The sequence below is a fragment of the Ursus americanus genome, chromosome 19, assembly GCF_024610735.1.
Source record: "Ursus americanus isolate L20-20 chromosome 19, mUrsAme1.1.p, whole genome shotgun sequence".
Lineage (NCBI taxonomy): Eukaryota > Metazoa > Chordata > Mammalia > Carnivora > Ursidae > Ursus > Ursus americanus.
In genome coordinates this window covers 4,195,001-4,221,392 of record NC_142145.1, presented here as the reverse complement: position 1 = coordinate 4,221,392, position 26,392 = coordinate 4,195,001, and the positions used below count along the sequence as shown (strand labels likewise).

The 26,392-nt window shown below is 40.7% G+C and overlaps 1 protein-coding gene across 4 annotated transcripts in view; it reads left to right on the top strand.

Annotated features, from left to right (window-relative positions):
• Window positions 1-26,392, top strand: part of ZNF407 (zinc finger protein 407) — a 530,536-nt gene that overhangs the window by 158,124 nt on the left and 346,020 nt on the right. For 3 of the 4 annotated variants that reach the window (XR_015727572.1, XM_045790276.2, XM_045790275.2), the window contains exon 4: window positions 11,942-12,016. The exons of the other annotated variant lie outside the window; for it this stretch is intronic. Coding sequence is in view for 2 of the 3 variants with exons in the window: in XM_045790276.2 (XP_045646232.2) it covers window positions 11,942-12,016 (75 nt within the window). In the remaining variant the exon portion in view is untranslated. The remainder of the gene's footprint in view (window positions 1-11,941; window positions 12,017-26,392) is intronic. 4 annotated transcript variants of the gene reach the window in all.

The following is a 26,392-nucleotide window of genomic DNA, read 5'->3' as shown; positions in this document are numbered from 1 at the left end:
TGTGATATTTATAATTCTGACAGTACTAATAGTTATATTCTTGTAGGACCTCTTATTAAGTGGCAGTGCATTTAACCCTTGAGAAGGAGGAGTGCTGACTCCCTGGATGTCTCCCCTCCCTTGTGGAATGGAGAAAGGGCCGTGTGTGCATGTGTGTGAGTTTGTGCACTACCTTGCAGTTTCATGGAGGAATATTTCTGACTGCTGTAGCTAAGGTTGTGTTATATTAAGAGCTCACTGCTGCTTTTTTTGCACATTTACTTTCAGGAGATGTGTGACACTTAGAGTTTCTAGTTTTCGTGAATAAGCAAAAATTTTGTAAATTTTGCTTCTTCAGGAAAATAATTATAATTTTTTTAAAAGATTTTTATTCATTTTAGAGAGAGAGAGAGTGTGAGTGGGGAAGGGTGGGGTGGGGGAGAGGGAGAAAAAATGTCTGAAACAGACTCCACTTTGAGCGTGGAACCCGACTCCGGGCTGGATCCCACAACCTCAAAGGACTGCGTCACCCAGGTGCCCCAGGAATTAAAATTTTAGAGTATTAGAGGATTCTCAGTAATTGTAAATTCGGGGATGTCAATACTTTGTTTTAGTTGATTTCTGTACAATTACAAGGGTACATTTCAAATGTGGAAGTTTTGGGCTCTGTGTGATAATTATAACCAAAAAGGCATTTTGTACGGTAAGATTCTTGAGAAACCATGAAGGATGTAACTGGTTTAGCCTAGCAATGAATGATTTGGTAAAAGGGTTTGAGAAATTTTCAAGTTTTATTTAACACCCATTAACTTCTGAATTTCGGAGTAAACAAATCTCGTATAATTGTAGATTTTATTCTCTATTTGCCACATAAAGTTTTTGACAGATATGAATTCCTTTGAGAAACTTTGGGTTTTTTTCTGTGTTCATCTAAGTTAATGTGCTAATGAATAGGCCAGAGAAGTGGATGGAAAATATTCTTATGTGAAGTCATGTTTAGAACAATATAATGGGAACCTGTTTGTAAATATGTTTAGGGAGGTATAGAACATACGTCATTTCATATGTTGTGTGGATGAACATATCATGGGTTCTAGTACTTCTTTAGATGCTGTTTCATTTTGTGTAGCATAGTTTACGTTTTAACAACAACCATAGCATGATCTTGATTTCTGACACCTTGAAAGTAAAATCTCTATTTTATCTTGATTTTGTTCAGAATAAAAGCAAGGCACTCTATCCCCACTGGCCATTGTTTTAACAATGCTCAGCATCTTTGTGTTTATTTCTAAGCATAATTATTGTCGTTAACCAATTGATTGTATTTCTTTTTATCTGACCTGTTTTACAGGTCACTAATTTTTAGTTTGTATCTTCATCATAAGATAAATATTTTCTTTTTAAATATTATGAGTACTTTCCTAGTCTCAGTGAATTAAAAACAAAACAAAACAAAACAGGGGCGCCTAGGTGGCACAGTGGTTAAGCGTCTGCCTTCTGCTCAGGGAGTGATCCCGGCGTTGTGGGATCAAGCCCCACGTCAGGCTCCTCCACTATGAGCCTGCTTCTTCCTCTCCCACTCCCCCTGCTTGTGTTCCCTCTCTCGCTGGCTGTCTCTATCTCTGTCGAATAAATAAATAAATAAAATCTTTAAAAACAAAACAAAACAAAACCCTCTGTCCTACATCAACTACCTGATTTTTCACTCATTAGTTTGTTAAGAGTCCTATTCGTTTAGATCAGTATCGAATACACTATTGATTTTATCTGTGAGTACTTTGATTTCTGAAGCACTCCCCTTTTCTGTTTTCCTGCCTCCCATGAGCTGGACTCTTTCATGAGGCAGGAGGGGCACAGTGGCGGCAAGAGCTCTGCATCAAGGTCGGGAGGTGTGAATCTTGCCTTTGCATCTTCAGGCTTTTTGTGGGGAAAAAAAATACATTTTCTTGTAAAAGTCACAGGCACTTGCCTTCTCGGAGTCCCAGGCCCTCCTGGTTCAGGTCCGGCCGGCACTGGCTGGACCACTGCTCCTTAGTTGTGAGGGTGCGTTGAGGAGACACGAATGTGCTGTGTAAAGTGGGAAGCAGCATGCTAGTTCCTACTTTTAAAGATTTTACCAATTGTAGGAAAGCAAAGATTATAAAGACTTTAAAAGTAATTCTCACATGAAGTGATTTTGACTTGTATTTGCTTTACGTATATGTTTTTGTGTTTATATGTCAGGATACGGGATTGCATTGTATGTCATGTTTTTGTCTTTTAAAATCTAATATGCCTCAAGAAATTTTCTGTACTTTTTATTGATGCATAATAGTCTCATATAATCATGCCATTACTCCTGAGCATTTAGGATATTTTTATTTTTTAGTTGGAGTGCAGATTTTTTGCCTTTTTTTCAGATGTTTTCTTGAGGGGATATTCCAGAAATTGGGATAACTGCTTCAGATGACTATTGAACACTAATATTTGCTTACTTAAGGCTTGGTGCTTTATTCATTTCAGTGAGGAATCATAAAATGTTTATGACCTGAGGTGCAGTATGAACCTATTTATGGAAAGATTATGCGATGGTGGTATATGGGGTGAATTGTAATGGAGAGCACCTCAACGCCCTAGCACTCCGATCAAATGGTTTGCTCTAGTGTAATTATACCAGAGAAAGAGAAGCATGTAATGTCTTGTTAGGGAACAATTGTGAAGAAACAGCTGATGATTTACGAACCTGACGATGCGATTATTGAATTGGGAAGGTGGAACAGGTGCTAGAATTAGGGAAATTTGGGGAGACCATTCATGAGGGAAGATCATGCCTGAGGGTCAGACATGTTTTAAGGTGCTTTCAGTTCAGAGAAGAAAAAATGCCCCAGGAAAGGCCATGGGTGCCGATATATATTTTAGAGTCATCCACAAAGAGGTTCTGCAAGACACCCAGGAAATGAATTACAACTTTGAAATAAGAATGAAAATGTCACCCTTTGCAGGTAAGAGGAAGAAGAAGAGTTGATAATAGTGAGAAGCAGGGAGTGTTCAGGGATGGTCTAGAACCTGTGCAAAGAAGCATGCTGTTAGAGACTTAAGAAAGTAGTAGAGCACGGTACATGTACGCTTTGAGGACTCACAAAAAGAATTGTTTGAATATAAAGCTTTGCTTCTATATATAAAATGTGGTTTTTTTAAATATAAAAACATTTGTGTGCCACTTGATAATCTATGGTATAGTATCATAGAATAATGAAAAGATACAACCAGTCATTATAACGAGTACTCATTACCAAGAGCTGCGAATCCTCTGTGTATGTTTCCTTTCCTGGCCACCAGGAAATATGCACACCATATTTATTTGTTTGTGTGTTTATTCATTTATTTCCTAGCTTTGTGCACCGAAAGGGTTCGGATTCAGCAATATCCCAGTAGCAGCCATCGCAATAGCAGCCATCATAGTTAGCACCTGGATCTTGCTGTGTAAATACCACTCGTTATGTAAGAAACTAGGGCTGATTCCCAGAGCTTAGAGCATCTTCTGCTGGAAAATAAGGAAATGCTCAAGCACTAAGAGGAGTGATGTCAAAAGGACATAGTAGACAGTTTTAAAGGGTCTCCGTTGGCCAGTTTGGGGGCAATTTGAGAATTATAAGGCATGATTATGTTAATTGATTATAAAACATGACATAAAAGTGAGAATCCAAGAGTCCATTTAAAATTCTTGAAAGGGAACAAGGGAGAGAACATGAGACAGAGAGACATGGATAAATGGTGAAGTTCTTTGTAAAAGAATGTCATTCTGATAAATGTAGGAGGAATGATAGAATTAGAACATTATCAGTTTGCAACCCTCATTATAATAATCGAGATAGGCAAGATTCATTAATGAACACTCAAGCTTGGGAGAAGGTTGTTAGGGAAGAAGTTGGTCGCATGTCAGCTAATAGAATCCACCTGCATTCCTTGGCTCATGGCCTAGTTCGTCCATGTTCAGGGCCAGCAACAGCAGAGCCAGCCACATCGCCTCTCTCTGGCCCTGATTTCATTGTTACATCTCCTTCTCTGACTCCTTTCTTCTGTCCACCTCTTCCAGTTTTAAGGACACTTGTGATTACATTGCGTCCACCTATATGATCCAGGATAATTTTCTGATGTAAAAGTCAGCTGATTAGCAACCTTAATTTCATTTGCCACCTTTATTCCCCTTTGTCTTGTATCCTAACAGGTTTCGGAGATTAGGATGTGGACATCTTTCAGGGGCCATTGCTCCTGTGATGTGGAGTCATTAGGAGAAATACACACAGCAATATGAAAATCTATAAGTCATCTATCTTTTATACTGTCCCATTAAAAACTGAAATTAACATGTAAAACTATAGTATAAAAGTAGTCTTCATTTACAGTCACTTTCAGAGTGGTAATACCTTATTAATCATAAAAAAGACATATTAAGCAAAATGGCAAAAATTTCCATATATATTTTTAATGACAAGTGACATTTGCTCCAAATGTCAGAACACATTATTGATAATATATTGTTGTATACCTAGAACCTACGTGGGGAAATGGGCTGTGATCATTCTTTGGAGAATCGTTATTTAATATTCTGTGTGTACTTTCTTTGTCAGCCTTACAGGGTTTACTGCATTCATAGAATGTTGCTTAGAAATATGTATAGCGATGACAATGAAGTGGCTTAGCTTACACTGATTTTGTGCTCACTGAACATTAGATGACTTTCGTTGATCACTTCTGTTGGTTTTAGAGCAAGAGGGAAACTTTTCTAATTCCCGTCTGTCGTGCTGAGTTTTAGGGTACCCTCAGCCCCACTCTAAAATATATGTCATTTTTTCCTGACATGACCTCTTTAGACATCTGTTTCCACGACCTGGATTCTAAACCCTGTGAATATAGAGACGGCGTGTCGTTGCTCTTAGTCCGCTCAGGTCCTCGTCCACTGCTTGGTGTTCTGTATGTGTTAGTTACTGGTCACCGAACGACGGCTGCAGAACGGGCACAGTACTAGACAATGCGTTCTTGTTATCTTGTTCTTACAACTTTCTGCAGTAAGTGTTATTATCCCCACACTACGCATCAGGAAGGAGAGGGCCGGTGTGATTCAAAGACAGGTGTGCTGGATCACCCACACGGTCAGTGGCGAAGCTAGCGTCTGATCCCAGCGCCGACGGCAGAGCCCGGGCCGTAGAGAGTGTACGCCCGGTCACGTTCCGGGCTCCCCAGCAGCACTTTCTGTATTGTGTCCTGAAGATGCAGTTCTAAGAGACGTACATTGGTTTTTGTGACAGAAATATTTAGTGGTTCACGAAGCTGAGAGAGAGCTGTGCACATCTCCCCTCCCTCTCTTGGGGCTCGGTGCTCACGAGCTGCTTCCCACTGGGAATCCTGCGGACTCTAACCATTCTAACCCAGTGTTGCCCCAGTCTGACTGACCCCTGCCCGCCATCCCTCCCCTTATGGTAATATCCCCAGTAACATCCTGCAGAGCGGTCATCTGTAAGATATTTGGCAAATGTTGAGAATCCGGATAAAATCTAAAGTTTTTGGCATGACTTGTAAGACCCTTCATGTTTTAGAACTTTGCTGTTTTTGTCTTTGTTATTTCAGATTTGTACCTAATTCTCTAGCAGTCTTTCTTGACCTTTCCGTGTTATTTCACTCCCCACTGCATGTCCTGGTCCATGCGCCTGGAATCTGCACCCATTAACTAGTTTAACCGTCTGCTCCCAGGCCTCTCTGGAGCCTTGGAGAGGCTCCTGCTGTCTGTGGCCTCTGCTTGTCATCTCGGTGGTGGCCCCTAGTGCTCTTGATCCTTGTTCGCTGCTCTCCTATCTGTTCTTTGCTTAGGCCTGAGTGCTGTTTGCTTTTGGGTCCCCAGTGCTTACTGACGGTATTAAAACATGAGAACCTTTTAATTAGTGTTTGAACCGAATCCCTTTGAATTGTACTGTAGTTCTTACGAACATGGGGTCCCTAAGAGGTTGATGTGTGGCGGGCAGCTCCTCTTCCTGCTAACTTCGCGCCTGATTCCAGAGAGGCTCCAGCCAGCGGGAATGAGGTAAAATATTGGGGGTGGTGTTTATGTCTTGAACCTTGAAGCCTAGGGTGGTTAAGAGCTAAAAGTAGCAAAGATTTGTATAATGTTAAGAATGTGTGAGTCACCACGCTCTGTACTATGCAGATAATAATCATGTTATCCTCATCACACCCTTATTAGGGAGGAACGGTTACTACCACCCCATTTGATATACGAGGAAACCCAAGGCGCTTCGTTAGATAACGTGTCTGAGCTCACACCGTGAATTCATGCTAGACCGTGATTGACAGCGGGCACTTTAGGTCCAGAGCCCCGTCTTAGTGGCAGTACTGTGAAGGGTTAGCATTGGACTGCACCTGGGCGGTGGCCCTCTGTGGTGTCTGCTGCGTCTTCGGTGGCACCTGAAGGATTGGTAGGAGATCTGAGTTGTTCACTTTTAGGAAAGCGACACCTTTTTGTGAGGAGGGTGTGGGGCACGGGGCGGGGGGCAGGATTGCAGGGCAGGTCCATGGCGGGCCTTGGAGACTCAGAACAGCAGTGAAGTCCTGGAGAAGGGGCAAGGGTATTGGGGATACGGTTTGATGTGTAGGTTTCCTTTCTTAGGGGACTCTAGGTTTAGAATATGTATATGAATGCTTGGAAAATGCAAATATGAGTTTCCTTTAAAGAAATATTAAAGTTTGGCATTTTTATTCATTCAAGCCATTCTTTCTTTCTCCCAGTTAGTTAAAATTATTATTTTTAATCCTGAGACTTACCGTTCAAAGGCACACAGTAAAGGAGGAACAACACAGGCTTGGGTTTGTGGCCGTTTGGAAGTGTGTGTCCGTTCATTATTCTTTGCTGGTTGCTGTATGTAGTTTTGGAGTGCTTGGTTTCTGCTGCCTTCCTCCCCCTGCGTTTCTTGGAGATCGATAAACACAGAGAGAAATATAATGTAAATGAGCCAGGGTGAGCGCTTGCTTACATCTCAGGCCGCCGGCCTTCGGCCTTCGCATAGGTGGGTGTTTTGTTTGAAGTGGTAGATCGGTCAGATCTCTGCATCTTGAGCTTTGAGGGCCTCTTATGTGCCCCAGCTGAAATCTTTTTAAAGCTGTTATATGTGTTGATTAAGGTATTAACTGAACTGGCCCAATGAACAGAGGCTTTTGTAGTTGACATCCGTAAACTTTTTTTCTAGCTCTAAGTCTGTCACACGGTATGTGTATTTACATGTATATGCACACAGGTACGCACGCATGCATAGAGAAACACATCTGCCTGTACACAGCCTGATGAATACTAGCTGTTATTCATTCAGCGGTCCTCACCTGCTCCTCCTGCTGTGTTGTGTTTCCACGGTTTCTTCAGTTCTTATAAAATTCCTGCCCTTTTCTCCCAGCGACTCGCAACTCAGAGAACGTACTTAGTCTTTTCCAGGCGACACAGGGCACAGCGGGCAGAGCCGTCGTGCCACGGGCCGCCTTTCCACGGCCTGCCCCCCACGCTGGCCGCACTCGCCCTGGGAACTGGTGCTCTGGTGGCCTCGGTGTGCAGACGTTGCTCACAGTGTCTGCGGGGCCCGCCACTGCAGGGTCTGATTCCGGGCCCATCCCTGCCAGCGGCCCCTGCTGCTTGTCGGGCTATTTGTATTTTCAATGTTCTGCTTCTTCAGCAGTGACTGAAAACGGTCAGTTTTGTTATTGTATGGCCCGTCCAGGGTTTCACTGGGTGAAGCCTGGGCCCCGACAGCAGTTTGAAAGTGTGGCGTGGCACGACGGCTCTGCCCGCTGTGACAGCAGTTTGAAAGTGTGGAGGGGCCACTGGGGGCACTGGGCAGAGCGCTCCCCATCCCGCAAGAAGCCCGATGGACTGAGCGCCCGTGCTCACCTCAGAGTCCGGTATTACGTGTCCCACGGAGTCCTGTGGACTTGCGGTGTGGTCCTGTCTGGGTTGTCACTGCTCACTAGCAAATACGTTTCTCTCTCCTGTGACCTGTATGGCCTATGCTGACCTGATCACCAGAAATCTGCAAGTAGCTGGGTGTTCTGTCCTACAGGCCGGTCTTTGAGGAACAGCTACCCTTCTCAGAGACAGGGACACAGAAATAACAACGTAGCATGAACTAAAGAAACACACTGCTGCTGCTTCTCCTCTTTGCTGGAGCCCTGGAGAAGCGGCCTGTGCAGACCTGACTTTTGGCTCCTGCCTTGAACGTGTGAGTTAGGGAATGCTGATGTGCTGTGGCTCCTGGTTTCTGTTGCTTTCCACATCTCTTTCCCTGTAATCCTGGCACTGTATCTTATTTACTTAAATAGATCAGTCAGATAATCTTTCATGGCTCTCAAGTGGAAATAATTCTGCAGTGATAAAACCTAAGGGACTAAAGGAAGAGGTTCTGATTAGATCGATAGATCGGGTAGGAGAAATTAGTTTAAAATTAGAAGTTAAAATGTGAAATGTTTGTATTGAAAAGTAGAAATCTATAGGATGTAAATGTTATTACTGTGCTGTTCTTTTGACACCAAAAACAATTTTAAGTGATGCTATTTTAGGCAATTATAGGTACTTGGAAATCAATCATATTTAAAAAACACTGTTTTTTATTGTTTCAAGGTGTTCCTTCAGACTGTCAGGCATGTGCAGATGGATAGCCTCAGAGAGTATGTTCTAGCATGGATCTTGCCCTTGACTTCAGGACCAGAGGTTGGCCTCTTATTGGATACCTCTCTGAGTCCTCCCCACCCACCCTCTGCCCCAGTCCTGTCCCTCCCTCTGCTCTAAGCTGCGCAGCAGGGAGTCAGGCCCCGAGCCTGCAGTGCCTCCCCTCTCACCGGGGTATGAGCCACTGAGGTTATTGCTTCCACCGACACCCTGCACCCCGCCCTCTCCTCCCTAACCTGCCACTGCCCCTGCTTCTAAAAGCAGGCCCCACTCCCGGCTCACTCCCAGCTGTGCTGGCCACCCTGCCTTCTGTGGCCTGCTGTTCCCTGCTCCATCCCCTGCCCAGCCATTGCTGCTTTCACTCACAGATCCATTTCTGGAGCCGTCCAGTGTAAAAAAAAATTTTTTAAAGATATTATTTATTTATTTGACAGAGAGAGAGAACACAAGCAAGGGGGAGCGGTAGAAGGAGAGGGAGAAGCAGGCTCCTTGCTGATCAGGGAGCCCAATGCGGGGCTCGATCCCAGGACCCTGAGACCATGACCTGAGCTGAAGGCAAAATGCTTAACCAGCTGAGCCACCCAGGCGCCCCCCAGTGTAAAATTTCGATTCCCTTCCTCCTTCTTTTTTTTTTTCCCCTCCTACCACTTATCACACTATTTAAGATGTTGTATGTTTTACTTTTTGTTCTTGTCTGTTTCCCTCACAAGTTTTTACATTTTCTGAGACCGGACTCTAGTTTTGTCACCGTGCTCTGCAGTGTGTCCAAGTACGTGGCTTAGTGCGTGCCCGTGTGACTAGCGGTGTCCTTGCAGGGGTGTGGTGGGCTTGGTGCTGCTTCATCCTGCCGAGAAGCGACACGTGACAGAACAAAAGCTCCATGACGGCACAACTCTAACTGTCCAATTTTACACATTAGTGATACACATAGTAAGTGACCAGTAAATGTGCAGAAACACAGTGAATGTACAGAGGCATAAGTATTCATCAGGAGCGAGGCATTTCAAATTTGGGACTAGTTTTGTCTTATTTCTGGTGATGTATTGATTATAAAATTTCCAAAGCGATTATTATGTTAAAAATATTAAAGCAATATTATGATGATGGCGGTGAGAGGTAGACTACATTCAGTAATCACAAATTGCTGGCAATATTATGTTCAGATAGGTTGGTAAGATGATTTTAGTCATGCTTGACTTATATTTTTTAGTTGAGGATGACATTGAGACTTTGATGCTACTTGTACTTATGTAGACCAAATTTAAAGACTTTATATTTACTTTAAGTCAGATTTTGGATGAATGAACATTTTGCATTTGAGTATAACTGAGGTGTATTTTAGTATTATAAATTTTTCCCATAATAGTAAAAAATTGTTATTCCTCCAAATATTTAGTCTATAGACATTCAGCAGGTAATTTAAGAATTATATTAGGTAGAAACTTTCCCTGTCTGTGTACTTTAGTTTGTTCCCCTGTCTAGTGTAATATTTTTGTTTCAATTCTTAAAACTTACACATTTTAATTAATAAAAGTTTTTTCTTTTAGGAACTGTACTGTGGTTCTTAGCTCACATCTCTTAAATCATACTTGGTCGTGTAAATAAGCTGTGCTTTGCAACTTCGGGTTCTTAACCTTTGCTCTTTGCTATTAGCTTTATGTTTTTTTAATTATAAGAAAATAGAGGACAGTAGGGAAGTTATGACTTAAATGGACTCTTGTTATTACTGCATTCTTTTTTAAGAAAATGAAAAATGTTATTTATTTTGTCCAAATCAAGCAGAAACAAATATAGAATATCTTGTACTGTTATTTTTGCTAAGCCTTTAATATCATCACAGTTTGATTCTTAACATGTAATCATTATTTTTCCATTTTAATGATTGATAGTGTGCTCAGTTATTTATAGTGTCAAGCGTGTATTGTCCGTAGTTATTACCTAATATATAAAAAAGAATGAATGCCATTTTCAGCATATACAAATACAGTATTTGAATAATGAAGTCACAGTCTTTGAATATCTAAAAAAAAAAACCAAATATTTTAGCCTCGAAACTGAGGTTCCCTAATATTCTAGGAGAAGAACCAAAGTAGAGCAGACATGAAAAAAAAAAAACAAGAGGCATTCACCTTTTTAGAAATTGTTTCAGTTGTAGTGTTTGGCGTGTCTCTTCCATAAGGCCACAGCACTGTACAGCCTTACATTGCCCGTTTCTGCAAACATGTCCAGATGAATTCAGTGTTTAATGTTAAGAATCTTATAACATGCCAATTTGATTTGTAGCCCTTCATATCATAGAATGCTAATTAAAATCATATTTTTGCATATGTCATGCCTTTCGTGCACATATGCAAATAGATTGTTGCCTTTCAGCTATTGGTAATTAACTTTATGAAGGACAGCTGTAATACATAATTAACAAAAATGTTTGCAAGCCCTTTTACACTGAAAGTTATAACATTAAATTTTTTTCCCTCTCTTTTTTTTTTTTTGCTTATCAAGAAAACCATTTTAGTCTGATGCTTCTGAATGAGATCTAAATTGTTTTAAATAATCAAACGATGTAATTAAATTGATTGTTTTACTGTGTTCAGAAGGAGACTGGTGTTCTGTGGACTGGCTGCTGATTCCTGTCCATTTCATATTTATGTTCTCAAAATTGAATTAAGTAAGCTGATTTGTATATAAAATGACATAGCGTGTCAGGTAATACTTTTTGTTTGTTTTAGTTATTGATATCTTCTTGGCACTTAAGTACTTTTTTTTTTTTTTTTGCATGTGCCACAGACGCAGTAAACACTTTTATCATTTTTAAAAACTTCTTTTCAAATTATTACCATGTTTTCAAGGAAGCTTCATGGAGGCTATTTATTTTCTCTTTTATAGTCCCTTAAATAAATAATAAAATGACATTTTCTCAAAGTCCTTTCCTGATTGAAGTGTGGGATCGACTAGGGAGCAGCGAGGATAATGCTGAGGCATCGCTTTGTCTCTGTTATGACGGGGAAGGCAGTGACTGAGCTACAGTCACGCTTTCTGCCCCTGGTCACACACTCACACTCGAGTAAGAGAATTAATTTCAGTGTAGTTATTCCTGCTGGTTTTCAGGTATCACAGTACATTTGATCTGTGGGCAAGCTTCTTATTTCCCAGGAGGGCTGCTGTAATGTGCATTTTCATGTTACACCCATATATAATTGCCTCTTTTTAAATACTTTGTGGACATACTTTTAGCAGAGAGTCAAGTTTTAGTTCTGTAATTATTGTTATTTCTTTCTTTAGGGTTGCTTTTGTAATGAAGAAGCACTTAAATACACATCTCCTAGGCAAACATGGAGTTGGCACCCCAAAAGAAAGGTAATTTTTGCTCATTTTAAAAAATTTAGCAAATACGATTACATTTGCATTTTAGGCTTTCTTTAATGATGTGACTTCTAGAATTTTTATCAAGTCAGTTCATCTTGTTCTGCGTTTGTGGTACTCTGTTGTTGAATGTGATATTTCATACCATTCTCCCACAAAAATTTAATGTCGTTTTAATTTTAAAAATTCAGATCTAAAAATATTTGAAAAGATTTGAGGGACTTTGAATTTGTGAAATTGTGAAATAACCTTGAAACAATAGAAAAGTTTATTTAAGAAGGGATTGAACTCTGCACTTGTGTTTGAATGAGCTAAAATAGTTATGTAAAAGTAAACTTTGTCTATTTTTTCCTGCATTTTTATTTTGAGGTTTTAAAATAGTTTTTTTCAAATTCTTACTGTAGAATTAAATATTGCTGATACTAAAAAAGAAATACATCTTGTGTCATCCCTAAAATAATACTCTAGATGCCATGTCATGAAAAATAACACTACAATTATTATGTCATCAACTGCCAGGCTTTCTTTTTTCCTGCTACTGTATCATAATTAGCTTCATCACATAGACTTAATTATATTAGGTGAGCAGAAATACAGCAATATCAGCTATCAGGTGAGTATGGCTACTTCTAAAATTTCTGAATCTGTAAGATGTACAGCTTACTCAAAGCTAGTGAAAATTCCTCTCTCCTTCCTTCAAAGACATAGATTTCTTCCCCCAATCCTCTAAGATGGTATCTGAAACTACATAGACACTTGCAGAAACTTTTGGTTTTTAATACTTTTTTTTTTTTTAAGATGTTAGTAATGATGCCTTTTGTTCCACCAGTCTGTAGCCTGGGACCTCCTAGGTCCTCTTCCTTATTTGTAAATGTTTAATTGCCTTTTTAAAAAATTTAAAATGCTCTTACCAATATTTTCTGTTTGCAAGCAATTTGACTTGACTCTTCTATTGAACGCACATTGGTTTCTTCAACGTGTTAGCTTGGACATGACTACTGTGTCAAAATATTGAGCGTTATGTATGCCTACTCCTTATCTTTTGACTTCTGGTACTTCTCTTTGTAGCATTATATTTAATTTGAGCCCAACTATATGTGTTGAGCATATCCTGAATGCATAATCCTTGAAATTCAACAAATTCTATATTACTTAAATTATGATTTGGGGCTTGTCAAAGTTATGTTTCATGAGTGTATAAGGAAGTGGAAACAAAACATTTGTAAATACTATGTTTTTATTGCTTTTATATTCATTATCTCAGTTAATCACTCTGTGATGTTATTAGCAGTGCATTATTATTCCAGGTTTTTAGATCTAAGGGCTGAGATTCAGGAATAAGCAATAATTTATTCAGTGTCTTATAATTAATGAATGTTAGAATTGTTATTTTTCTTACTCTAATCGCATTGTCCTTCCTTGCACTAATTATCTCACACTGAGAATCTTTACGTACAGGTACTTAGGGATTTTGTTCCCCAAATAAAGTTTGAATGAAAACAGTCTAGATCAGATGATTAGTAAAAAGAAAATACCTCCCTACTGTAAATCAAGTGTGTCATTTTCCTTTTTATTTAGGAATTCGTAAAGGTTAAATAAGTGTTCCTATCATTTCATACTAATGAAAACTTCATCACCATATACATATTTTTATCCTCCAAGCACTTAAATACAGTAGGCATCTTCTGTATATTATGATAGGAGATTGAAGATCCCAGATGTACTGTTTGGTTTCCATTACCTTTTCTGTATACTCCAGGAACGCTTGCTTGTTTCCGCTCATTTCAGCCCCTGACACCTACAGGGAGGCTACACAGAGGGAAGAGGAAGATAGCATGTCTTTCTTCCCTTTGAGACATGGTAAGCTTTTTCTCTGGCATTGACACGGTTTTGGTTCTAAAATTGGGAAAGGAATCTCAAGTGGGAAGGCACATCCCATCTTCTGGGTCCTGACATCCTCGTAGTCCAAGCTGTTGAGTTCCTCTCAGCTGGACATTTTCCATTGGATTGTTGTTTCTCTTAAGACCTCTGTGTTTCAGAACACTTCTCATTTAGGACACCTGTCTCACTGCGCGGAAATAGTCAGAAGGCCCGGACCCTGCAGCAGCATCCTTTCCCAGTAGACCTGTGGAGCTGGGGAGAGTAGCATTCAAGTAGCAAAGTCTAGCATGGTCAGGGCCAAAGGGCTCCCATTCTCCCTTCCTCCCTGCCTTGGAAAGGGAATTGATGCCTTTTAATGGTTTTAGGAAACAAAGAAACTCTTTATCAGCATGTTGAACCGTCACTTTGGGCATAACTGTTCTCTAAATTAAGTTAAACATTTTTTTCTTACCTATTTAAAACATTAATGCCTTGGTTATAATTTTGCAAGCTTGCTATATTTTAATTTCTCCAGGACAAAATAATCAGCTTACTTTTTTGTTTTAAATTTGATTCTCCCCTCTTATGCATTGCATATTATAGCAAATAGTAATAGAAGTTAGCCAAATAGGCTGTGACAATTAAATTAATAATGCATTTTGTTTGCAAGTATTTAGGCCTTGTGCTTTGACTGATATATGCAAAAATGATAATTTATTACAAATAAATTCATATACTTGCACTATAGTTTGATGAACCAGTAAATTTTGTCAGCATGACTGTCATTAGCAACAGAAAGCTAGATAATTTCAAATATATATGTTTTGACTTCATGAACACCTGAAGTGACGGCTTGTATAAGAACAAGGTTTTTTTTTTGTTTTGTTTTTGGTCCCTAAATTTGCATGAACTTATTTTAAGGTAGTAAAGTACACTACTGTATTTCTGAAGTCTTGTACACTTAAATATAAAGAACTAAATATAGCCACATTCGATTTACATTCCAAAATAATAAACTCCAATTAATTTGCAAGTTCATTCTACAGTATTTCCTATTTTAGATAAGTAATTCTGTTTGTAATAGAGTAAGCCAAAGTGTCTTTATGACTCTTTGAGTTCGCTAATAGTGATCTAGGAAACGAGCCTATGCACAGTTACTGCAACTGAAACAGCCATAATAAGTTTATCTCATGTGGAAGCCAGGTGCGTACTATAATAGGAAGAGATGGCATTCCTGGTTCAGTGCTTGGAAGTCAGCTGGGCTTTGAATGACTGCAAATAGAAGGACGGGACAGGGCTCCCTGGGAAGGTGAGTTTGTGGTCCAGGAGCCAGTGGAAGTTACCTGCCCTGACTGCCCTGACAGCGTCTCGGGAGGGCTCTTACGTGCCCCCCCCCACCACTTTCACCAACAGAGGATTTTAAATTGGATCTGTGCATCAGAGAGTCTAAGAGCTAAATAATTTCCTAATGAAAGGAAATGTATGTTTTTTCAAGTTATTAATTAATGAAAATGTTTCTTTAGTGAAGCAATTGGAGGCATCTACTCAGGTTGCATTATTGTCCACATGGGGGTGTCTGGGTCCTGGGGGCGGGCTCAGGGCTGATCAGTGCTTTTGTTCAGGTGAATGGGTTTTCGTCAGGCCGCCTTCAGATTCCTGAGCTCTTTTAATGTATGCTGGCTCTATCTCCTCTTACCAGACACTTGGGATTTGTGGTTATGGTACCTTTGGTCTTATTGATAAGTAAAGTCTTTCCCCCACATGTTTCTATGTACCAGGTGTCACGGAGACTAACTGCGGGTAGAAGCCCTGGCAGCTCTGATACCTGCTTCTCCTTTGCTCTGAGCCATTGGGGTCACAGTTGACATCCCGTAGAGCGTTGGGGTCCTCCTTGTCTCCTTTCCTTTCTTTTCTCAGAAACATTTATATGTTAGAATTTTATGAAAGCATCATTGTTTCCTGCTTTTCAGTTTAGGTGGAAACATCACCCTTTTTCTTGAAACATGAAGGTATCCCGAACCCAGACATTCCTGGAAAAAGCACATAGATATACATATGCACTTGTCTTCGAAACTTTGCCAACAGTAGTTTGGGTTGATTGGAAACTTAGGTTACATACATACATACATTCATTCGTTCGTTTGTTTGTTTGTTTATTTATTTATTTATTTATTTATTTATTTATTTATTTATTTATTTATCTTGAGGATTTTATTTATTTATCTGAGAGAGATTGAGCCAGAGAGAGCGGGGGGGGGGGGCGGGCAGAGGAAGAGGGAGAAGCAGACTCTCCGCTGAGCTGAGCAGGAAGCCTGATGCCAGGCATGATTCCAGGACCCTGGGATCATGACCTGAGCTGAAGGCAGCAGCTTAACCAGCTGAGCCACCCAGGCACCCCAAAAACTTAGGTTACTTTTAAATGAGAGAATAATACATTTTATAAAAACTCTGAATGACATTTATTTAAACAGTTTCAAGTTTTTCCTACCAGAAGAGTATGAGATTAACTCCTGTTATTGTTACTTGATTGTCCATTTGAAAGAAATAAGTTCCTTTGGCTAAATTGTCATAATTGCATGCATTTTCTTTATTAAAGGGTCATCATCAGGGCGCCTGAGTGGTTCAGCGGGTTAAGCCTCCAACTCTTGTTCTCAGCTCAGGTCTTGATCTCAGGGTTCAAGCTCCAGGTTGGGCTCCACGCTGGGCACTGGGTATGGGGCCTACTTAAAAAAAAAAAAAAAATCAGCATCTTCCTCAGTGTTTATTCCTTGTGAATTTCTGTAGGGTAAACACTGTTTTCTACCACTGAAATAGGTAGCTTAATCTCATAGATGCATTGAGATCCTTCACTCTGTGTTGTATGAGTATCGTGTGATCTCTGTGGAGTGTTGTTGTAAAACTTGGGGGTTCCTTTCTGTCTGCCGGCCTCAGACTCACTCTCACCGTTACTCACCCACTGCACATTGGTCTGCCTCTCATTTCTTCTCTTATCTAGTGGCTGGCAGGTTTTTTTTTTTTTTCTTCTTCTTTATTTCTTTAGGAAGAATAAAGTGTTTAGGGGCTCTTCTCTGCTTTAAAAAATATATATTTATACCAGAAGTAACTCTCTTGAGCCAAAATGGAGGAAAACGTCTTCTTTCCATCTCGGCTTGCTTGTTTTAATGAGTGGGAGGTTGTCATAGTTTGATGTCCTAGTATTAGATGAGCTCGGAACTCTGTTTCTTCTGTCTTTTCCCATTTCTCTGTCTGCAGACAGTATCCAGTGTAGAATTAGTATCCTGTGATCATTTGCCATGGTTTTATTGTGCACAAGTAGGATTGAACAGACATATAGCCCTGCTAAGTAATCACTTCTACGTGGAAAGATAGAAGTCACATCAATTCATCTAAAGTCAAGGTTATTTATTATTTTTAGAAAATTTCCTTTTATATTTTACTGACTTAAACTGACAGTTTATTAAGGCACATACGGAGATAAGTATATATTTTCCACGAAAGATATCTTGTCAGTATCTGGGAAATATTTCTCAATTAAATGGGTAATTTAGATGTTCTATGGTTGCTTCATGACAAATGTTTTCTTACTGAAATGGTTATTTTCTAACTCTGACTTGATGAATTTTCGTGGTGGAAGTTAACAAAGATGTCGGTGGTCCAGAAGGTCGGGTTCTCAGATCCTCCTTGTTGGTTGAAGTTTCCACCTTACTTATTGGGGAGGTATTTGGACCTAGTTAGAGAGAGTTCTCATGGCTCATCCCCAAGGGGATGGAAGTCGCTCTTTTCAGGCTCACGCCTTAGTCTGGCTCCGCAGCTTCCGTGAAGCCCTGGCAGCCCTGCTCCTTCTTCCGCTGCGTATTCAGAAGCTCCGTGGAGGGTCTGGATTCCGTACATCTGTGCGGTTCTTGACTGTCCTGAGTGAGTATTCCTTCCATTCCCTTCCTAACATGCTGCCACTTGTACCCTTCAGGCGGCACCGTGGCTGTAGAGTCCCTTTCCTTCACTGCTTTGCCTTTGTTTTCTTCCCCCAATAAAATGGACTTCTTATTTTTTGTGGTAATGACTTATATTTAAGGATGTTTTAGGAAGTAACCTTACAAAATTCCCATCTTTATTATGAAGATAGTTCTCAGGTTGCTGCTCATGAAAATATGTCAGATCTTCCTTGTGAGTTTCAGGGGCCAGTTTATTTCTGGTCTTGATTCCAGGAAAGGTTGTGCGTTTCTGAAACAACTTGTCCTTTGGTCTTAAGTACCAGCAAATCCCACAGGTAATTGAGTTTTCCTCTTTATGTATGCTGCTGGGAAGCTCAGTGCCAGAATTAAGTCCATCTCTAGACAGTGGAGTGGGCTTCATGGTACGCACTTTTATTTACTACTGTTACTTCGTGTCTCATCGTTTTTTCCCTTAGGGCAAATTCCCATTTTATGTAAGCATATGTTGTAACCACCTCACGGAAAGCAGTGCTCCCATAATGCAAAGGAAGTTTGGCGACGGGGGTTTTTGTAAATTAGGGTCAGTGTGTGTTTGTGGGCACATGTGACTTCAGCTGTTTGCTTTTTGGGGCAGTGTGCTTAGTAGCATGCAGCCCTATTATGGGACTTTTTAAAAAGTCGTCCTTGCGCTGTGGTATGAAACTTAGTGAACTTCCTTGTACTGCTTCAAATGGTGCTTTTTGTTTCTCAATATTACTTGTTATTTTGAAGACTGCTTGCTGCTAAAATTTGCTGAGCAGACATAGTTACTCTGCGGGGAAAGAAGGGGGGATTGCTTGCCTTTCATACCAGGACATCCTGTCCAGCTGGGTCATAAGCGAGTGCTGCTCTTGGCGTATAATGGTTATGTTGATCAAATACCGTATTTACTACTTTAAAGGAAATTCTCTTGTTGGTAACAGAGGAATTTTAAGTGTTAATGGTGTGTGTGTGTGTGTGTGTGTGTGTGTGTGTGTATTTGTTATGGAAATGTAAGATTGTTTTCTACTCTTTCTAAACTTTATTCTTTAATTTGAAACCAGCATATTATTCAGCATTCGTGTCTGTATTTAATTCCTGGGTATTTAGAAAACGTGAGTGTTATACTCTGACTGGTGACCGTTTCCTAAACAGTGCACAGTGTGTGGGTCTTCAGTTCCTCACCTTATAACACTCTCCCGCGACCCTACCCCCAAGGTCGCTGCAGGCACATGGGAAGAGGACATGCCAGGCTTGTGCACACCTCACACATGGCCCCTGACTGTGTTCTGCTGGGAAGGCACTGACTGCAGATTACACTTAAAATGTAGCCCTGCAAAAAGGTCTTTCCCGACCATCCATCCTAAAATAACACCTCTCCCAGATATTCTCTGCAACAGCACCCAGCTGTCTTTCCGTCAGAGCCTTATACCTAATAGAATTATTCTCTTTTGCCTTTATATGTGTTTTATCTCTCTGTCCCGACTGTCCCCAAATCTGAGGGGTATGACAACAGAGGTTGTATCATCTTTAAACGCCAGTACCATCTGAATTTTGGAACACAGTAGTAACTGCAGTAGTATATGTTGACTGCGAGAATAAGTCAATGAAAAAATGAGATGCCTTTATCAGCAACCCTCATAATAACCCTTCTGCACGATTTCCTCTCCTAAAACTTTCCTTTGCATCATTGTGTAGCTCTTCCCTTTCTTTCTACACATTATGGACACCTGTACGATTACCAGTCTCTTCTAAAAACAAAAATCATATAATACTCAGGGATTATGGGAAGAGTTAGGATGAGTCTGGGAAACTGGGTTGGAATCAGGCTGAAAGGAACGTTGAGTCCAGTAGCGGTTACCTTTGACTCTGCCCATAAGAGGAAGCCCGCGGAGTTAGAGCTCTTGGAATTATGCGTCTGTCAGTGTGGCGTTCGGACCCCAGGGAGAGACTGTGGGCAAGTGGGTTAGCATCGTCACCGCCACAGGTACTGCTGAGCGCTTCTCCTGTCCCTGGCTTGCTGCCGGGACCCTTCCCTCGTCCCAGCTCCAGTGTCCTTCTCCTGAATCATGCTGCAGACCCACCCTGCAATCAGCCTCTTAATTGTCTGATTTTGTTAGACACATTCTTTTCTCAACCCCACAACCCATTTTCTTCCTTTCTTGATACTTTGGTTCTCCCTCTACCCCCGCTGTGTGTACTCATAGCATAACCCATCTCTCCTGCTTACCAGTCCGGACACTTTCTCTTTTGAGTCTCAGCCTGAGGCCCCTGTGCTTTAGGAGTCCCTTTCTCATTTATTCCATCCCTGGTTGATCTTGTTTTTCATCACATTCCTGTGGCACATTGGTGAATAAAGGGTAGGTGATGTGTATGGTTAGGAATTCCTCTATCCCCCCCACTTCTAGCTCCCAAAAAAGGAAACCCAGAAGACTATAATAATACTGCATACATTATAATTATGTCATCTAGTGGTCGTTCAGTGAGTTATTAGACCTGAGGTGTATGGTTTAGGCTGAGAATCTTTATTACAAGGACATCTCCTCTTACTCCCATATAGAAATAAGGCAACTCAAGTCTGTGGTGATAGTGAACGATCTATACCTTTTTCAGTGCAAATGTTTGAATTTCTTTTGCATATGTTGTTATTTAATGGGACAAATTAATTTTTAAGCTTTTTTGTTTTGTTTTTGCTTTTTTGCTACACTTTAGTAATTCAGTCAGATCTTGGATATAAGAATATCTTCTGTTTTAACCTTTTTTAAGGTTAATGAATAAGTGATTCCAAATGCGATCAATCCAATATGTTAAATGTTCAGAATATAGGTGTTTTTCCCTGGCAGGCATCTAGAATATTTTTGGCTATTCTCTTCTTTTATTGCACTTAAATTACTTTTAGAACACTGGGGCTTATACATCTGGACTCTGACTAAAATATGCCTTAAGCTCTTATCTTTAATTCCCAGTCAGTGCCAGAATTAAAAAGAACAAAGGCCTATATGTTCACTGCAGCCTTCAATTATGCTTAATTACCAACTTTTGTACAGTTTCATTCTACAGTACTGACTTTTTGTGAGAGGCTCTTTATATTCATGATGTCTTGGTAGTTGCTTATAAAAGTCCAAGATTAAAATTTTTCCTGAGGAATTTCCAGGAAACTTATAACCTTTCTGAAGTAATTTTTATAAAGTTGGATCAAAGCAAATTTGATCGACCATTTTAACAGATGAGAAACAAGATGTTTACATTTCATTACACTTCGGAGCTCTGATAGGAAGAATCAAGGGTTCACATAGGTTACTCGCTAAGATCTTTCCCCCCGTTTCTCGGTCCTGGGGTCACTTGTATAATCAGTTGTGAGCTTAAAACAAAGGGCATCTCCACTGGTATTATGGTTCTCCCACCCTTAGTGCCGAGAGGAGAAAACAAGGAAACAGTGATGTGCCCTGTGAGACATATTGGTCCCGTAGTAATCCTAATGTTCTTCCAAGCACTGCCTTTCATTTCAGCCGATCCTTTATTCCCTTTCAGAAGGATCATGATGTTGTTTGATGCTTACTAAAATGTCAGCACCTCCTAAGATTGAATCATATATATTAACACTTAGGTTGAAAACCGTCAAATGTTAGTACTTCCATATGAGTCAACCTACTTTTATTTTGAGTTGTTTCTAGCATATGATCTCAATATAGAGATCTGCTCTTCAGAGAGAGAGTCGTTTCTGTTGAGTTCTCATGTAATTCCAGTTCTTTCTCGTTTTATGGATGCTTTCCTAGACCCAGCGTGGTGGAGTAAGTGTGCTCAAGGGGTTGGGTCAAGGTAGCATGAAAAATCTGAGGGTACTGCGTGTAATGTTTCCACCCACCGTCGTGCTGGAAGCCGTGGCTCCGTGTCCTCTGCGTGCGTCAGCATGTATTGTCCTTCCAAACAAGGTCCCGATTTTGTCTCACTGTAAATCTTCCCCTACATTTTCATTCTCTATAATCACTTCTCCCCACTGAGGTCAGTGTATTACTTAATACAGTCTACCTTGTTTTCCTTTTAAAGTAGATGGTGTGTGCCCCATTTCCACACTAGATAATTTCTTGAGGGCATGGCTGGTGACTTTTTTTTTTCTCTGTTAGTTTTTCAGAGGGTAGTTGACACTCAGTGACTATGGATGGATGTACATACTAGTTTTCACTGAAATTTTTCTTTTTTAAGATGGACTTTTTCTTTGTTGATCTGATACCTGACTTAGAGTCACACTAGGAAAAGGGTGTTGCACTGTGGCTCTCCACCTCATCCGTGATGCTGAGCATGGCACCTGCTGTCAGTTCTCAGGGCTGTGGTGAAGTGAGCGCGAGTTTATAGTGATGCGAGTTTAAAAAATCATAGTCTGTGTATGCATAGCATTTTATACTTAAAAAAATGCTTGTTTTTAGGTGAAAACATATTAAAGCAGCTTTCAATTGCTAATATCTAAGTAATATCTATACCCCCTTTTCCATGCTAACCTGATTAAGCAAATGATTGTGGGAAATGGCAAATTCAGCAGAATATACACATGAAAGTTTTTCTTTAAATTAGACTCCAACTTTTTGCATGTTAATTACAACTGATAATTTTCTTTTCCATTCTCACAGCATTCAAAATGTCTTTGTCTCATTTCATATTTACAATTAAGTAAGATGGACATGCCATATATTATCAGCAAATAGGAAGTAGCAAACTTATTGCTGGGTACCAAGTTTTAAAAATTTTATGGTTTGGTTTTTTAAAAAATATATTATTTATATGATTACCAGATTTTGAAGATGAAAAAATTTAATCAAATAATTACCCCAATGTTTATTATCTTGTTACTAGTACTTATAATGATGGTTTGTGAACATATTTCAAAGCTTCAGTGAATTTTTGAGTTTTCTCTTTTGCTTAAACAGAAAAAAAAAAAGAACAATATAGCCTTATAAAACCAAAGAAGAAAGCAGGGCTGCTCCATCTGAACCTGGAAGAGGGTCCCAATGACCCCGTCCATCATGGGGCTTCTCTGCATCTCAGAGAAGCTGTGGGCTCCTCTGCATCTCAGAGAAGCTGTGGGCTCCTCATCAGAGTAAAGATCTCTTTATACGTGCAGAGCTCTTTTACTTGTCCAGTAGGCCATTAACTTTTACAGCTTTAGCATTCATAATATTGTTGATGCCTGAGTGATCAGACATAATTTCAGTTCCTCTGGACACTCTGCTTCAAAGCGGACGTGCTCCGACGCCACTGAGTCAGGGCTCCTAAGTCCGCCGCTGCTCAAGCCCCAGCCTTGCCATCTTGGCACAGCCCGGTTCTAGCATGCTCTTCCTGCCACCTGCCCCTGGTGCCGCTCAGGAAGTGCTTAAAGCCAGAGTGGCTTAATCAAGTGGGTTCAACTGTGGGAGCTGATGGTGAAACTAAGGAAAGAATGAGAAAAAAATCTAAGAAAGTAATCCTTCACAGTTGGGAATACGAAGTCAGGATAAATTAAAAATCTGGAAGGTAACGTTCTCGTTCTCAGCTTTGGTGGTGAACCCTCAGAGGCTCATTAGACTGTGGAATGCACGAATGAAACGAGATGGGGCCACCAGTGGGCCTGTGATCACCAAAGGTTATTTTTGGCCCAGTTTTGTGCCCCAAGGTCTTTGTAGTAAGACCATTATTTCCCACATTCAGGTGCCCCCCCCCCCCCATCACGTGCTTGCTGAACAACAAAGCGAAGGTCGTGTGAACGACGTGTACTTAGTCCTCTGGCTAGTGAACAAAGTGCTCACTGAGTGAAGGAGAGGATTTTATTGAATGCTGGAGAGATTACTGTCTTATCGGTAGTGCTGATGATGGAAAACATCAGACTTTCAACAAAAATGTCATTTGTTAGAAAATCATTAGTCTTTAAAAATGTATCTGAATTAGCAGCGTGAACCGTTAATTCATATCGCTATCTAAAATTCCATTTTTTATGGGACAAGTTTGATTTGGAAATCTTAGGAAGTATTTTCCCTTCTGTAGTGTGAGGTCACAGTGGAGGGACCCTCCATGGACCGTGTTGTGCGGAAGCGGTTTCTTCAGAGCACAGAGGTTCCCAGAGAAGGGTCCTGAAGCCAGCTCGCGTCCCTCACGGACGGTCCCTGTACAGACAGCGGGCTTCCCAGCAGCCGTGCCTGACCTCGCTTGGTAGGAGTCCCGCTGAGGCCCCAGCAGTGTCTGAGGACGAAGCCTGGGGAGCTCTGTCCTAGGAGGTGCATCTGTCCTAGGAGGTGCAGGCGCTCAAATTCAGGGATGCACGTAGTGCACTTCAGTCGGAAGTGGCTTCCTTCTGCGGCGCCCCGTGCACTGCCTGCCTCACCGTGGCTTCCTCACAGATGCCACCCTAGTTCCACTGGCCCTCTGTGCGCCACCCGGAAGGTCAGAGTGCTCTCCTGAACTGCGCCAGCCTAGCCTCCGCTTGCCACTCAGCATGCCGTGTCCCTGTCCTCACGCGTGTCTCCTGGTGGATGCCATCCTCCCTCACTATTTTGGTTGTGGGGACTTAGGTTGATATCACTACAGCAATGGCATTCTGAATTGGAGTGTAGAGTTAATTTCTTCCCCTTGTTGGAAGGATTCATAGCTTTACTAATGAATTTGGACTATATTTATAGAATCCCTAAGATGCTAAAGTGGTCACTTAATTTTTTAAAAATAATTTACCAGCTTTTATAAAGGATGGTGTATTCTATAGGGCTTTCTAAAGGTCTCAGTTCATATGCCTTGCAAATGTCAGTTGCTTGCTATATTTAATTTGTCCTAACAGCAGGTAGCTTATTGCAGAATTAGCTTATTGCAGAATAGTAACAGAATTTTGGATTTTAAAGGGAACCTTTACATTTCACAGATGTGAAAATAGTTTCAGGGAGACTTGCCCTAGATCATCTGCTTGTTCAAAATCTTGACAATTCAGAAGAGATCTGTGTCCACAAATTTTGTAAATTTCCTTGCATCCTTCTTTGGTGAACTATGATTCCATAGTTCTTTGGTAAAGCTATGCTCTTTCATGGCTGATCTTTTGATAGCATGGCATATAATGCTTAATAGTTTCTCAGCACTTTTAATCTTAGTAACTGCTGGCAAATTAGGTACAACTTAGTGTATTTATGAAACGTAATCCCCGCCTTTTAAGGTGCTTATTCATGAAATAGAATATATAAAAAACAGAAAAGTCTGAGTGTGTTTGTTTAAATGAACAAGACATGTTTGTTTTTAGTCTGAAGCATATTGCTGTAAAACTTTTATAGTGATGCTATTTACAGAAATTATAGGCTTACTTTGTTTCTTTCGATGATGGCATCATTATTGTTAGCATTTGTTGGGATATAAAGTATAAAGCACGGTTTTTTCTTGAGAATATTACACAATGAAAAGGTATACCAACTGAACAAAGATGCAGTTTTCTTCACGTAGCAGGAGGGAAGGTGTGGGAGTGCATCTCAGACTGGGGCTGACGGCAAGATCAACTCGCACGTGTAACACACTTTGGAGGCCAGTGAATTCAGCTGTTTGCGGCATCATCGGTCGTATCATCATGAATATATCCTTGTTATTCTATACAGACTTTAAAAAGTAAAGTTGCATCTAGCTGTTAGATAGAAATCAATACATTGGAAACCTTTTTATGGAAGTCACTGCTCATCTGTTGCTATCACAGTACTGAAAAAAATTCCTGTTAGAATTACTTCAGTGTTATGAATGTCATTGTAGTTGAAGTATTGCGGTACTCAGTATTTTAGCAGTTCTTTCTACATTAATTCAGTAGCCAGTTTTGCCACAGATTTTTCCCTTAACGTTTTTTTCCCCCTTTGAGGTATAATTGGTATATATGATAAAAGTTTAAGATGTACAGTCTTATCATTTGACACCCGTATATACCGCAGAGTGGTCACCGCCGTGCGTCTGTATGTACCGCAGAGTGGTCACCACTGTGCGTCTGTATGTACCGCAGAGTGGTCACTGCTGTGCGTCTGTATGTACCGCACAGTGGTCACCGCCGTGAGTCTGTATGTACCGCACAGTGGTCACCGCCGTGCGTCTGTATGTACCGCAGAGTGGTCACCGCCGTGCGTCTGTATGTACCGCAGAGTGGTCACTGCCGTGCGTCTGTATGTACCGCACAGTGGTCACCGCCGTGAGTCTGTATGTACTGCAGAGTGGTCACCGCCGTGCGTCTGTATGTACCGCAGAGTGGTCACCGCCATGCGTCTGTATGTACCGCAGAGTGGTCACCGCTGTGTGTGTAGTTACCATCGATTACCGTACAGTGACCCCCTTCACCCATTTCAGCCAACCCCAAGCCCTTTCCCTCTGGTGACCACGTCTGTTCTCTGCATCTATGAGTTTGTTTTTGTTTTGTTTTATAGATTCCAGAGATGAGTGAAATCATATATTATTTATCTTCTTCTGTCTTACTCGTTTCACATAGCATAATGCCCACGAAGTCCATCCGTATTGTCACAGTTGGCATACTTCACTCTTTTTGATGGCTGAATAGCATTCCTTTGCATGTGTGTGTGTCACATCTTTG